The 16459-nt window shown below is 40.9% G+C and overlaps 1 protein-coding gene across 2 annotated transcripts in view; it reads left to right on the top strand.

The window, feature by feature from the left end:
• The window catches only part of babam2 (BRISC and BRCA1 A complex member 2), a 77206-nt gene that overhangs the window by 2497 nt on the left and 58250 nt on the right, over positions 1-16459 (top strand). For both annotated transcript variants that reach the window (XM_034525659.1, XM_034525660.1), the window contains exons 3-4: positions 468-544; positions 5175-5269. In XM_034525659.1, coding sequence (XP_034381550.1) covers positions 468-544; positions 5175-5269 — 172 coding nt within the window. The remainder of the gene's footprint in view (positions 1-467; positions 545-5174; positions 5270-16459) is intronic.

Below are 16459 nucleotides of genomic sequence, written 5' to 3'. Positions count from 1 at the left end.
GCTACCAAACTGCTCAGCAGTATGCCTTCATTTTATTATTTATAATTTTTTTACAAATCACACTAATGTAACCCCCCACACAGTGCATGCAGGTTGAGTGGGAGAAAGTATATGGGCATAACCTAAATCCTTTTAAAACGTCAGACGTGATTTGGTAAAGTTGAACACATTAACAAGTTCATCGCATAGCTGCACATTATTCTCATATAAAGGCACTACAGGAGGTACATGACAGCCAGCTGACAGTTCTGGCAGCTTATGTTCTAAAAGGGAGTAGTATATAGAAAAGGGTTTGACATAAAAGAAAGAAAGTGGTGCGGTTTCTCAATGTTAAGAACACGGTTTTAAGTTTGCAGCATCAATGTCAGAAATACGATGATCTTTAAATGAACCTTTCTGATCCTCACTGTTCTCAGACTGTTACATTGATTATGCCTTTTGTTGTTTCCATGAACTCCCATGTTCAGCTGTACATCTCTGACCCCTGGTCCCTGCTGTGATCGCTTCAAACTTCACATCCCCTACGCTGGAGAAACCCTCAAATGTGAGTAAAGGAGTAATTCTCCTGTCTACTATTTTCAAAAGAATCCAAGCAGTTTAGTCTCTGATGGTGGTTGAATATTCATTAATCTTGCATTAAAAAAGTGATTGGTTTTGTGGGCTTCCTTTCTATAATATTGTATTGGAAGGAACGTTAGGCGTACAGAAACAAAATAACATAACAGATCCAACCCCAGCGCCCCCTCCCACCCAACCCTCACCTACTGCCAATGCAAAAGGGTAAAAAAATGAACATTAATGACAGAAATAACCATTATTTAAAAGAAAAACTAAAATATAAACTGCAAATAATATAGGTTGGGGAACTAAACATCAAATACTTAATGCTCCAAACACAATGCATTCAGAACAAACCTCGGGGACATCAAGTACAAAGCACCATTCACAAAAGAACTGCTAGTAGTCATTTCTGTTTGCACAACTCATAATTTACATTTTAGCAGTTGGAGAAAATGAAGTCCCTTATGCCATAAGTATAATAGTAGACAACAATACACAGCATCCAATTAAAGTTAGAACGTCTAATACATATAATACAAATAAGATAAGCGGCCTTAATCATAGTGAAGCACTGGTCGTTGGTCATAATAACATGAGAGGGGCTGCCAGACAGAGTCACATTTCCAGTTTAAGGAACTGGAAAAAAGAAAAGAAAGAAGATGTCTTCCACAAGGAATGTTGATGAAGGGGATGCAGTTGACTTCCAACGAGTAATATCCTTCTGTAACGGGGAGGAGGCCCGAAAGCAATAATGCTTAGCTGCCTCGATGTGGAGGCTTCATTTAACTCGGGCATTCCAAAAATAGCTACACCAGGTAGGACCTCTAACCCCAATGACTTCAGAAGCCATTTCACAAAAGGAGCACCAGAGACGTATCAATTTAGGGCATGACCAGAACATGCGCTTGAGGTCAGCTGGGGATTGTGCACAGCGGTCACATTTGTCAGAACCTGGAAGTGGATTAGACCCAGTCACACATGCCATTGCTAAAAGTATGTTCTTTGAAAGAAGTCCTTTTGTATTGTTGGCTTTTGAGAACATCATTTTAGGAGAGAAACTACTTTCCAACTTTGCTTTCTGCTACTACTACAACAAGTAGTAGAAGCAACAAGTAGCAGAAGTAGAGCTAGGGGTCAACTAAGGCTCTTCAGTCTTAAAATCTTTTAATATGTTACCAGATTGCTTTACAACAAACATAAATTAAGGAATCGTGGCTGATTGAACAATTTATTTCATATTGATTCCATTTGTTTGCTCTCTAAAATGTAAGTGCTAACAGCATTTTAATTTGCAGGTTTCCCACTGTGCTCAGGTTAATTGATTGATTGTCTAGACGAGTAATGGGCATGCACTTAAAAAAAGAAAAAGGAAACGACCAGTGCTGAATTAATTTGATTTAAGATAAAACATTTCAATCCAACCGTGATTAGTTTTCGAGAGATCCACTTTGAAGACGACGGGTTGTTTCAGGGCTCCAACCCGAGTGGATAAATAAAGCCAACATTTTCAGGACACGTATTTAGAAGACGTTTTAAGGAACCAGAATTATGCACAGAGGTTAAATATACATAAATAAGACCTTAAGTTGACCTAAAAGAGGGTTGCCAATGACGAACACAATGTTAACACTCTGTAACACTTGAACAAAAAGCACCCACAGGAATCCTTCAAGTAGCAAAAAAGCAATAGTTTTGTTGTCATGGTGATGTACCAATAAACATGCCTTTGTTGAACCATTACTGGCTCGAGCTCTCTCACGTCGGAATCCAGTACCCACATCAGAGACTGAGCGTTTGTCCTAAAGTGCCCAATGGGCAACATAAAAAAAGTTAGGTGATTACAATCCTGGTGTTGAATGTTTTTGTTTTTTTCTTTGTGTATTTTGGAATTATGGCGACTCACACGATCGGACCATGTCTGGAAAGATCAGTTATTGTCTGTCAATTTTCACACAGGCAATCGGTTTGTCACACATCAAGTTCTAAGTCCGGGCCATTGGATATAGAGTGTGTTATTGAATGTGCTCGCTTTAACAAAGAAACGTTTAAAACTTTAAGACTTTTACATTTAAATGAAGGTCCATTACTTTCAAACCCTCACCACACAAAACTTTGACACCACACAAGTTCGCCCAATGCCGATTACGCCTATCGCCGCCTCGGGCAAGCTCTCTGAATTTCGCGCCATACTGCAGATTGGTCTGCGGTGCTGCGGTTTCAATCGGCTGGAGCTAAAGGGGGGCAGGAAGCGGGCGGAGACTATAGCGGCGGAGCAGCACAGGAGAATGGTGGTGAAAGGTTTCTGGAGTGCATGCTCCAGAAGAAAAGAAGAAACTGTCCGTTCAGGCGGAAACAGAAAGCGTTTCACGGCTAAAGAAAGCCTCGTGAGATATGTGTGTTGAACTGATTCCTCTGATGAAGATGAAATGCATGTTTATATCAAGGCTTTAAAAAAATTAATAATCTTTAAGTAAATACACTCATTATATCACGTATGATCAGTTATCAGAACTCCATCATCTGCAGCTAATATTCTCCCCCGCATCATGACGCAATGAGCTGATGCAAGTCAGATCTGTCAGCTAGATTGTTGAAGCCTTTTTGTGGCTGATGAGTTACAGAACGCTCTTTCACTTCAGTGGGTTTGCAACAACAACAAAAAGGAAGCCTGTGAATGTCCAGGTCTAAATAGTCATATTAAAATAATATGTCCACAAGCTGCAGTTGATGGGACTTGTGGCTGCAGTTTGGGAACATTATGAAATGCAAGTGTATGCGTATGAAGTTTCCTTTCACTGTCGATAAAGTAATTGTGCCCTGCCTGGGGGGCAAAAAAACAAAAACATGTTTTGCAAAAAGAAAGTATGCTTTGCTTATTTTGCAAAATCTGCCCCCAAAATTATGACCAGGCAGAAATGATTGTGACAAGAAGTTGTAGCAAATCTCGATACGCGTCTCAATGTGAGGTTTAAGAATAAGCAGCATAGGAACAATGCAAAAGTATCCAAATCCAAATCATGTGCAATATAACTTTTCAATATCATTGCCAATATTACATTTGTATTTTAGTTTGTAATAGGCACTGGTACTAATCTTTTGTTGCTGTTAACTTTTTCTATTTCTGTGTTCAAAGTGTTTTTACCATATTTACTTAATTCTTGTTGCTATTTCATTTCATTTCGCTATTGTTTTTTTTCTTATTCTTCTGTTGGAGTCTTTTTATCAATCTCTGGCACAATAATTTCCTTTGCGACTAATAAATTTCTAAAGTTAATAAATTGTTAAATTAAGTATGTATATTGTGACAAAGCCATGTAATCCCCCCCCCCCTCTTATTTACCCTTCCATCGTTATATAGTATGCATCATAGTTTTAAAAGAAACCTGCAAAAAAAAAACATTGCACGTGACATCTCTGCAGCTGTTGCACGAGTCGCTGTACCTTCCTGTGCTCAGGCCTGAGGAAGAACGTTTGTTTAATCAGGGATGGTGGGCTTGATGTCTGCCAGTCTGTGGACCTGCCCGCTGATAGCGTGCGAAAAGGCACGTCGCACTCTGCTCAGAGCTCGGCACTGTTAACACTGCCCGGCCCCATCCCACTTCACCGCTCTAACTGGCTCTGCTAAACAACAACGTGTGGCCTTTGCTGTTGTTCGTATTAGCCCTTATGACCACAATAAAAAATAAATAAATAGAAACGGCACGGCATGCAGCAACCAGACTGTACTTTTCTTCCGCCGTCTGTATGAACAAAGCGGTGTGTTTAAAAGCCGCTGTAAACTGTGAAGGTTGCACTCGCAAGACCTCCATTTTCCCTCTGGAGCCATGCCAGCACATCTCTGACAGACTGCCAGTGGTTTGTAGCAGATTTACAAGCCCGTCCTCTCGTCTCCTCGTTTGACTCCTCTCTCTCCACTGGAAAAAAAAAATATTTCCATATGTGTGCGTTTTGCCCCCTCTCGCTGTGGCTGGAGCGGTGAAAAAAAAGCGGAACAGAACTGTCTTGCAGTACACAAATAGACTTGTGTAATATAATATCAGGACATTGTGTACCAGCAAAAGCAGCGTGTTATGTGATCATATTATATGATAGTCCTGTTGTTTGCCTCAGTGAAGGCCATTTCCAATTTGTAGTTTTATTTATTTATTTTTCTCTTAATGCATTGTTTTATTAGTGTTTTAGCACCTAAAAAAACTAAAACCAAAATTGATTTTTGCATTGCTTAATGTGTATTATTTTAAAAGTATCTGCAGTTAGCTTTACAACATGGACCTGTTTGGCAGGATTTGAGTGGCTTCAATAGTAAATGTTTGCTTATTGCTGTAGGTGTTTCAGCTGTGTTTAAAAAAAAACAACTCTCCATACCTTGAAACTAAATGGAATAAGGCAGATTGCCACATTAATATGAGAAGAAAGTTGAAATGAAATACATTTACATGTAAGGCTCAGTAAGACACAAAATGACATGTTAAGGGAGCAAATGTATGAAAATGAGCTCACATGAGATGAAAGTTAGGTTGACCCATTGAGACACAATGACACGCAAGCAATGAATTCATGTTCTCCACATTTGTCTTCAATCAGCTGATCGGTTTTCCCTTCTTTCCTCCCAGGGGATATTATATTCAATGCACAGTATCCAGAATTGCCACCAGATTTTATTTTTGGAGAGGATGCTGAGTTTCTCCCTGAACCCTCGGAACTACCGGTGAGTATCTATATTCATGTGAGAGTCCTTTATTGCACATTTTTCTCCAAAGGACTTTAAATGTATTACCACAGCATTTGTTTTGGTTATTTCCATCTTTTCATTAATTTGCCACATTGCATGGTTCTCCTATGTGGTCCTAAATGTCAGACAGATGTGTCGAATAGCCAATCATAATTTCACCGATCCCACTAGCCGGATGGAGTTGAAGCAGTGCCACATACACACTTAAGCTGCTTTCCTACTGGTCTTCAGTGGGAAAGGTTACAATCAGCATTCGTTCCTGACACAAATGATGCTGCAGTAGTCCCGGGTGTTTATCCGCTCCAGCTCCGATCGGCAGAGATGAAAACATGACATAAAACCTGACAAGGGTGGATACGCTCATTTTCGCCCCTTTTCTGGCGCGATGCTCTGACTGCTATGTCAACTCTTCGTCATCAGATCGTACAAGACACGTCATACAGTTTTGCCGAAAAAACTAACTTAAACTTACCAAGCCTACTGGTCGCTTAGCAGCAGCTGATTTTTGATGGGGTACAGTGTGTGTACTGGTAGTTCCGTTAGCTGATAAATCAAACACTCCTTACGAAACAATAACAGTGAGACAACTAACTACCAGTGATGTGCGCTACCAATGGGCTGTAAAGCGTCATGAAGTACACCTCATTCAAACTCAAAAACAAGCGCTGTCAATGGACAATGCAAGCAGCGTGTGCACCGGTAGTTCCGTTAGCTGTAAACCATAACAATGAGGCGCAGAGCAACAGCCGAGAGGTACTCAGCAGTACTGGTACTTCCGTTCGTTATTAGCCAAACACAATTCATTTCATTAGCTATTGGCCCAACACATCACAAAGTCTTATACCCCGACTGTGTCCCTTGACGCAGAATAGGGGGTCAGAGAAGCACTCGGCTGTGTTATCATTAGGGTTAAGAGTAGTGAGTAAGGAGTCGGCAGACAGTCAATCAATATGAGTATAAAACAGGCAATAAAAGAGAAAGTATGAGTTGGATGTCCTTGAACATGCAGCCATTACTGCGAATTCTAAATAGTATGCAGTTTACTGCAGCAGAATGCAAGATTATTCGTGGACAGACAACAAGGTACTTACGCATGCATACACACGCACACGTGACCGATTTCCTGATCATCCTGGCGGGAATAAAAGTATTAACCCTGTGGCTTTCCAATGTTTACCAACCCTGTTTTTCAGCTCGTTTGTGACTTTGAATGTGACACACTAGAAAAAAACAGGAAGGCATACATACTCGTCTACTGCCAATAGGGAGAGGGTCTATTGCCTTTTTTATTGTTTTTTTGGTGGGAAAAGGGCATTTGTAAAAGCAAACTAGCTACCAAGTGTGTGCACTGTTAGATGGTTAGAAATGTTGCAATAATTGGCTGATTTATTTCATTATGCTATACAAATCTGTTTTGACTGACTAGCTATCTGCAAATCTGATTATCTATTGCAAGCCATGATTCACTGGCAAGCTAGCCTAAACAGGATAAAGGGACTCACTGTGCTAGTCTGTGTCGGACATGTGTCAGTGTTGTAGAACTCGAAGAGGACTCACTAATGTGCCTGTGCAATAAAAGAGTTAAATAAGTGTGGGACTCGCTGGTCTGGTCTTGGTCTTGTCTCAGTTTCGATACGCTTGGTAATTACTTGGTCTCGGTTTAGGTAGTCTTGACTACAACACTGACTTGTATGTGAACCAGTATGACATTACCATCCTTGATAATGAGATAAAAGTATTGCAAAGTAGCAATTTTGTTTTTGAAAGGTAGAAAGGAATATGTTCTGGTAATTTTACAAATGGGTTACTGGGTGTTGGCCTCCGCCAGGGCTGCCCTTTATCACCGGTCCTGTTCGTGACCTTCATGGACAGGATATCTAGGCGCAGCCAGGGGGCGGAGAGGATCCGGTTCGGGAGTCTCGGGATCGCCTCTCTGTTGTTCGCGGATGATGTGGTCCTGTTTGCCTCCTCGGACCGTGACCTCCAGCATTCACTGGGGCGTTTTGCAGCCGAGTGCGAAGCAGCAGGGATGAGAGTTAGCACCTCCAAATCTGAGGCCATGGTGCTCTGCCACCGCGACCCGACCCCGGATAAGCGGGTGATAATGGATGGATGGATGGATGGGTTACTTTACACAGGTCTTCTAAAATCTAGAAATAACACATCTCCAGCAAAGTCAAAAGAAAAATATTGGTCTTTTTATGAAACCGCTCATTTATCTTTGCATGCTCTACCTTTTCAGACACTCTCAATACTTTATTCCCCATTTTAAGTAAAAAGTAGATGCAACAAAATGTGTCTGCCCAAATGTAGAAATCTGTAATGGGGAGAGTGGTCGTCCCACAACCACAAGGTACCCGGTAGGGTTATTTTCAAATATAATATAATATTTTTGCAATGAGAGGAGTCGACCCCTGATGGCCATTGGAAAGAACTCAAGTTAAAGGCGCCACTTTTCAGACCAGGAGGTTGCCCTTTTGCTCTAAACCAATCAAATAAATAACCTTGTGTAATGTTGACAAGGAAAATAATATCCATTGGCTGTTATCGAATCTGTACAGTGTTGACTCAGGAGGTTATTAGGCCTTAATGGAGATCTGCAGTCTATTGAGTACTTCCTTGTTTTTAAGTTACTACCATGCAGTTATCCAGTGCTATTTTTGAAGCCGCATGGCATATAGAAGCTAAATTCCCCTGCTTGTGTCAGAGTCTGGGAGAAGAGAGGGGAGTATTGCTCACCGTCTCGCAAAATCCAGCTGTGCACATAAGGGGAAGTACCTCTGCTGAGCCAGTGCTTGGCCGCCCAGGCGCATGCTTATTTTCCTCATATTCTCGCCTCGTTTTGCTGCTCATGCTCTCATAATCCACCTTCATCTGTCTCTCAGCCTGAGATCCTCCTCTCCTACTCACTCCTACTTTCCCCTGTACATTTCCAGTGAGTACAACCCCCTCTAACTCTTTAAAATGCTCAGTTCCCAGCAAGTCTTTAATTTCCCCCATATCCCCTGGGAAATGTTTACCATCAGCACTGGCATTGTGAATTTAGAAAGAATCCGTTTTATAACAAAGGGACCAAGTATATTTGTACAATGATTCTGCTATATAGTGGCAATAAGAATATGTGTGTGTGCTACAGGTGATGAAAATGCTGTTAATAAATAAAATCCCTGGGAAGTACACTTCACTTCTGGCCCTCACAAGCAATATGTTTCTAGGCTTTACTTTCCAGTGGGGGTAAACATTAGGCTAATTTTAGGTCCTCTGTCAGTGGCTGGTTGAATTCTTGATGTCTCAGCAACACACAGCTCTTGTTTACAGCCAGCCAAGGGTATCATTAGCTGCTCTGTTTGGCCTCGTTGTTTTTCCCTGCTGTCACCAGGCCTCGAGTAGGTTAGTTATCTGTGCTTCTGTTTAGACAGAGAAATGTAAAAAATGACAGGACTTAAACATGATACATCTGACATCCAACCCTGCATGGTACGGTGTCCATATTGGAAATGTTTTTCTCAAAGTTTTCCTTTTCAGCAGAGTTTGGGTTTGAGCTAGATCAAAGCTGTTTGCAAGTTCTCATATTTAGACTTTTCTTATTTGTAAGCTGTGTCAACATTTATTTTCTGAGGTAGCCAAATGCATCGTTTAAAAAAAATTACATTTCAATTATATACTGTATAAAACTACACCTCTGCCGAATATGTTCTTTTGGGAGTAATATGCCACTGTGTATAATGTGGAGTTAGCAAGAATGGCTTGTTTTTGACCAACAGAGTGTTGAGTCCGACGGTCAGTAGCATGCTTGTGTTGAGTACTGACCAACAGCTCGAGGCGAGCAGATGAAGAAAGATAGTCGGATACCTTTTAATTATATCGCATTATCGAAATCTCTAGCAGCAGCTTAATCTGTCAGTCTGGTAATTTTGTAACATTAGCTAATATTAGCTCGGCACCCAAAGGGGAGACTGAGAGTTGTCGACATAATCAATTAAGAGGATGTCCGTTATCTTTAGCTTCAATTACCACATGTGAGATCAGCAGTTTGCTATAATTAGTGGATAAGCATAAGACTTTTAAAAGACTTTTGAATGTAATGATTAGAGTAATAAAGTAGTTTGTTTGTGTATCCCAGTAATGTAGTTATTATCAGTAAATATGAACTACAGGATTTTGTTACCTATCTCCTTACGCTGCTCATTCTTTACAGTCCGATCAGCAACTTGAGACAGGAGTTGTGTGTGTGACTGGATTGCTTAATAAGTAGCCAGTTTACAAGCACAAGGGGAGCTCTTTCTCACCCTATTCTTGTTATCCACACCCAATGTTGTAATTCCAACACTAATAATACATATATGTCTGACACAATGTCTAATATAGATTATTTTGCCTCAAACAAAGTACATTAAATACTACAGCAACAATATAATTCTGAAAGCTTCATGATGAAGTGATTATTAGGAAAAGCCCTGTAAATGTTTCAACCGCAATGCATGAGTAGGGAAGAGATTTGTAATACCCTGGCTGAAGGACGAGAGGCCACATGTCCCTCAAATAAACCTTTTATTGCTGAACAGTTCCATGAGCCATGGAATATGAGCAAAGTCTGCCACAAATTTATTGAGGTTCACTGTTGCATTGTTGCTAGGGTGCAAGGGTTCACCGGTGAGTGCAAATGCAGGCTAAATGGCAGCCAGATCGTGGCTAATTAGCCACCAGGGCAGGCCCCCCCAACCCCCCCGCGTCAGAGTGTTTTGATACACATACTGGACTTGGAAGACGCTCGTCTTAACTCTCGCCCGAGCTGGATGCATCTTGGGGCTTGTGGAACGGCATCTGCCGGTCTAATGGATTCATTTTGGTTAGAGAGGGAGCTATTGTTCCTTTTTTAAGTTGGAAATAAATCTTGATTTGGAACTTGAAATCATTACTTAACCACACTGACACATTTATAGCTGTCTAACCTAAAGATTTAATTGGTTCCAGTCGGTAGTTAAAAGGCGGCGTGTGAGGGATTACTTAACTGTGGTGAACATGTAGAGACTGTAAAGTTTTAAATAGTATAGAACATGCAATGTTGATTTTACCATGGGAACTGAATTAATGATGTTGGACTGGCGTAGTCTAGGCTTAGTGCAGGGTACCTGTACATGTATGTGTCCAACTCAGTTTCCCACTGTCTAATACAACAGCCCTTCCTTCAAGACCGAATATGCCGGAAACTAGTTTTGCACAAAATGTTGTCCACCCTTATCGAAAGGGAAAAGAGTGTATACCTGCAAATGGCCACCCTTGAAAGTGTGGCAAAAAGTCCGTACATTAAGTGGCTTGGTCTCAATTTAAATTGTTGATGTGTCATGATGGTGACACCGTTTTAAGGAGCTTTTGATCAGAGCAGTCGCAAAGTAGAAACAGTGCTCCAGTTTGTAGTCTGGTGGTGTGATATTTGTTCTAATGTGTTAAATAATGTGGTGGTGAAACATGTCAGAACTAGAAGGGCACTCGGAGAGCGTAGTTGTTCGCCAAGGCCATGCCCCATCTCGCAATGTTAATAAAAGTTGAAAGCACATTGTGTATCTGCCCCGTGATTCGGATCCATTCCAAAGTTTAACGGGTTCGTCCTTGGCCCATGCTGCACCCTTCCTCCTTCATTTAAAAAACAGTAGTTTTTCCTGTTGTCCTGATGACTAACGTACAAAACTAAACGACAACAAACTGTTTCTATTGACTGGCTGTGTCCTGTACATCTGCATGGTCAATTGGTTCAAAGGGCCTTAATTTGCTGGTGCAGAACGGAGAAAAATGTATGCTTGAAGTTGTTTGTCATGTGGGTTTCATTATACTTTATTGAGAGACCAGGCTTTTAAAACAAAAACATTTAAACACCTAACAAACAATCTCGATACAGATATCTTAGTTGTTTTGTCTCAGTTTACAGTGTAAAACTAACTTGTCAGCTCTCTCTGAAGGACAAACTGTAATCTATATGACCTTAGACCTAGTTTGGTTAATATTGGCCTGGCTTAAATCCCGTCTTTACAGATGTTTTAATGCTCCACAATGTCTTATCAGTGACAACACACCCTATTCCAGTCAGTACAACAGGCACAATTGTGACCAAAGCCCAGTGGAAAGGAGTTTGGCAAGATGTGTGTTCACCAAGCATAGTGACAGGAATACAACGAGTAGGTCAACACACGAGTTGCTGGGAAAAGTGATCAGCGAGGAGGAAATGACAAAGACAGAGACCGTAAAGGAGGACGAGGAAGGTTGGAGAGCAATACTACTGTAATCTCTAAAGTAGAATGTGTATGTTGCATAACATGGTCATTCTTCAGTAAATCCTGTTTTCTACAAATATTTATAGTCTATAATATTTATTAATTTTTTTAATTTTAATACATGCAAAGCATTATCAAAGGAGTCATTTAACAGACTCTACTGCACACTTATGTAGACACTTTCTAGCCCTTAAATGTATATTGCTTCTGGTGATACTTTATCGATTTATATGTAGCCAGAGAACATTAAATACAATCTGTCTTTTGCTGTTTGATAAGAGTAAGTATGCCTTTTTCACTTGCCTAAAACTATTATTTGTCTGCCCCTCTGTCCCCATCTTTGTGTGTAATGTATCATTTGTCTGGTCTCGACTTGTCCGGTGATGCGTGCTGGCACTAAACATTTAGGGAGTTCCCCCAGCATCTTTCTCAGTGTCTGTGTGTGTATGCGCCCGGGACCGGGTTAGCCTCGATGGCCTCTCTAGATACAGCATCAACATGTGTCTACTAATCCTTACTCCAGCACTTTGCTGTGTGGAAAAGGGGCAGGCTCTGTCTAGTTATGTTGGAAACTCCAGAAATGGTCTGTATTATATTGTGTGGATTTGTTGTTGTTTGTTTTGTTCCCCCAACTGGACAGACATTAATTGACAACATTTAGACCTTAATTATAATTAATTAATTTTTTAATTAATAATTAATTAAGTAAATAAACTATAACATTCTCATTAATTAATTTGAAATGTGTACATTTACACACATTCTCAGCAAGAAAGGTGGACTCAGTAGAGTGCAGATCTTTGCCTGGTGTGTCTGCTGTATTGTTTGATTGAATGGATACAACCCACAATTATTTAGTATTCACAGCGCTTCACTTTTTCCACATTTTGTTATGTTACAGCCTTATTCCAAAATGGATTAAATTAATTATTTCCCTCAACATTCTACACACAACAACCCATAATGACAAAGTGAAAACTGTTTTTTGCCAATTTTTGCAAATCTATTAAAAATAAAGAACGGAAACATAACATGTACAAAAGTATTCACAGCCTTTGTCATGACACTCAAAATTTAGCTCAGGTGCATCCTGTTTCCACTGATCATCCTTGAGATGTTTCTACAACTTGATTGGAGTCCATTTGTGCTAAATTCAGTTGATTGGACATGATTTAGAAAGGCACACACCTGTCTATATAAGGTACCACAGTTGACACTGCATATCAGAGCATAAACCAAGCCATGAAGTCCAAGGAATTATCTGTAGACCTCCGAGACAGAATTGTATCGAGGCACAGATCTGGCGAAGGGTACAGAAAATTTCTGCAGCATTGAAAGTCCCAATGAGCACAGTGACCTCCATCATCTGGAAATGGAAGAAGTTTGGAACCACCAGGACTCTTCCTAGAGTTGGACGCCCAGCCAGACTGAGCAATCGGGGGAGAAGGGCCTTAGTCAGGGAGGTGACCAGGAACCCGATGGTCACTCTGACAGAGCTCCAGTGTTGTTCTATGAAGAGAGGAGAACCTTCCAGAAGGACAACCATCTCTGCAGCACTCCACAAATCAGGCCTGTTTGGTAGAGTGGCCAGACGGAAGCCACTCCTCAGTAAAAAGCACATGACAGCTCGCCTGGAGTTTGCAAAAAGGCACCTGAAGGACTCTCAGACCATGAGAAACTAAATTCTCTGGTCTGATGAAACAAAGATTGAACTCTTTGGCCTGAATGCCAAGCGTCATGTCTGGAGGAAACCAGGCACTGCTCATCACCTGGCCAATACCATCCCTACAGTGAAGCATGGTGGTGGCAGCATCATGCTGTGGGGATGTTTTTCAGCAGGAGGAACTGGGAGACTAGACTGGATTGAGGGAAAGATGAATGCAGCAATGTACAGAGACATCCTGGATGAAAACATGCTCCAGAGCGCTCTGGACCTCAGACTGGGGCGACGGTTCATCTTCCAACAGGACAACGACCTGAAGCAGCCAAGATAACAAAGGACTAGCTTCGGGACAACTCTGTGAATGTCCTTGAGTGGCCCAGCCAGAGCCCTGACTTGAACCCCATTGAACATCTCTGGAGATTTTTGGGGAGTTTTTCCTGATTTGATGTGAGGTCCTGGGACAGGGATGTCGTATGTGTACAGATTGTAAAGCCCTCTGAGGCAAATTTGTAATTTGTGATATTGGGCTATACAAAATAAACTGAATTGAATTGAATTGAGATCTGAAAATAGCTGTGCACCGACGCTCCCCATCCAACCTGATGGAACTTGAGAGGTTCTGCAAAGAAGAATGGGAGAAACTGCCCAGAAATAGGTGTGCCGAGCTTGTGGAATCATACCCAAGAAGACGTGAGGCTGTAATTGCTGCCAAAGGTGCTTCAACAAAGTATTGAGCAAAGGCTGTGAATACTTATGTACATGTTATGTTTTCGTTCTTTATTTTTAATAGATTTGCAAAAATTGGCAAAAAACAGTTTTCACTTTGTCATTATGGGTTGTTGTGTGTAGAATGTTGAGGGAAATAATTAATTTAATCCATTTTGGAATAAGGCTGTAACATAACAAAATGTGGAAAAAGTGAAGAGCTGTGAATACTTTCCGGATGCACTGTACCTATTCATGTTGCTATCTATAGTGTTCACAACAATCCAGTTGCCCATTCAATTTCTTAACCAAGATCCAATTTGAGAATTAGGCCATTTTAGTGTATGCATGCAAATATATTAAACAAGTGCAAAGACTTTTTGTTTTTGTGGTTGTTTTATACTTCTGCATGCCAGGGGGAACACCAAATACAGTTATACTGTTTGAACAACTCGTACTTTAACTGCTTTATGTTAATCTTGGTTAGTATAAAAGACCATTTTGAATGTGATCAATTTACCAGTGTATATTGTTATTTCCCCTCTTTAATTTAGTTAAGACCTTTTGCAGTTTAAAAAAGTGTCTTTTCATCGGACTGCTAGTTATACTCATTGGCCATTGGTTACTTGTCCTGCTCTCTCAGAACTGTTTACTTTTCCACTACTTTTAGAAAATTAAGACTCCTCAGAGAAGTTATGGCCCCAGACAATGATACATTGTTTGTACTTTGGATATCAGGACAACTCCCACTAAAAAATGGAGTGTAAAGCCAATCTAAGCACTATTCCGTCCCAGAAAAGGAAACATTACAGACTTTACGTTACCCCCTGGTAATCCTGAATGCCAAGCATTGGTGAGCGCTTCCTATCTGCTGCTCCAGCTCGTCCCCTGTTACTGTTCTTACAATGGACCTCAAGAGTATGTCAACCTGGGCATAGCGTACCAACTGTTGCTCCTGCTTCCTTCCCGCTGTAGGGAATAATGCATTCCAGCTTTTATTAGATTGTATTATTGGCAGGGCTCACTGACAGCTCTGGGAATGCTTTTAGCAGACAGGCTATTGTTTGCTACCAGAGATGGCTGGTGGAAAGGAGTTTGGCAATTCTTAAACACCAGCTGATGTATGGGAGAAAACCATAAACTTAAGTGCCAGACTAAGACGGGACAATTGTGTCAGCCCTTATAGTGGTTTGGTACGAGGCTAAAGAAGTTACTGAACCGCATGCAAAGTAGTCGGAAATGTGCTATTTCTGTCAACAAGTTGTACTGTTTTGGACACAAATGACACAGATCACAGTAAAAAAAATACACTGGGCTGAGAATGCCAAGTGTCTTAAACACATGACAAGAGCAATTTAGCATGATCTTAGACTTGGCACTCTCCAGGGGCAAAACAGGGTGTGAGCCCACACTTGAATTAGACTAACAGAGATTAATTTAATACTTGGGAGTTTTTTAATGCCTCACACTTTCAAGTCGACAGCGATTTATTGGATCAGGTTGCCAGCATCTATAAAAATCACATTTAAGACGTAAAAACAAATATTTTCTCTTGGCCTATATAATTATCTTGCATTTTCAGATGCCAGTCCCTCTCTCATTGGCCTACGATAAATATTGGATCAGAGATGGTACAGACGGATGGCACAGGAAGACATAATTCTGTCAACTTGGGTCTATTCAGTGTGAAGATGCCCAATTTAGGTGTACATTTTGTTCTTAAAGGAAAACACCGTCTGTTGGTTTCTTCCTTTATCATCCACACATTTACAATGTTACCCGCAATTAATTGTAGGTTAAAGGAATCACTGCTTTGTGACGCGTATATTGATTTGATGCAATAAGTCGCACCCTTAGTAGTTTTGTCTTTATTCAAACAATACTACGTGGTAATTTGTTTTAGCAGTGCTGATGCCGTGTTCCTGGGGCTGCCAGTCTGTTTGTCGGCCCACTATGTTGGTTCAGACTGAAGAATCTATAAACCTAATGGATGGATGGTAGTGGAATTTGCTGCAGATATTCAATGCAAAGCCAAACGGTTAGAATGACTTTTGTGTTCCTCGGACCTTTCCTTTGGTGCCATCAGCAGGTGGAAGTTTGTGGTTCCGAGTGAAGGGAGTGAGGGGGGGGGGGGATCGTCATCCTTTTTTGCGGGAAAAACATTGCAGATTTTTGAATTTTTGAACCGCAAATAAAGGCATCAACCAATCACGTTATGCAGAAAGGGTTGAGTAGCGCCTTTTGAAACCGCAGCAGGGAGGCTCCGTAGTCTGATCCAAGCCAGCAAACTCCTTTTACCGTTGACCAGATCTGTTCTTACCTTTCACAATAAAGGCCATAGACATATAATATTCTCAGGTGTTGTAGATTCGTCCCGCCCGTGGGGTCTAAAGGCTCTAATACGTTTTCACTGTGCAGCGTTTCAGAAATTGGAAAACGTGTCTACTCTGCGGTTGGTTGCTTGTTTGCAGAAAATATTATTAAGGAAGAACAGAACATTATAAAATGTACATTACAAAAAGCTGCTAG

The sequence above is a fragment of the Cyclopterus lumpus genome, chromosome 22 (genome assembly GCF_009769545.1).
Source record: "Cyclopterus lumpus isolate fCycLum1 chromosome 22, fCycLum1.pri, whole genome shotgun sequence".
Taxonomy (NCBI): Eukaryota; Metazoa; Chordata; class Actinopteri; order Perciformes; family Cyclopteridae; genus Cyclopterus; species Cyclopterus lumpus.
The sequence above is the reverse complement of the archived record's forward strand: the minus strand, read 5'-3'. Positions and strand labels throughout refer to the sequence as shown.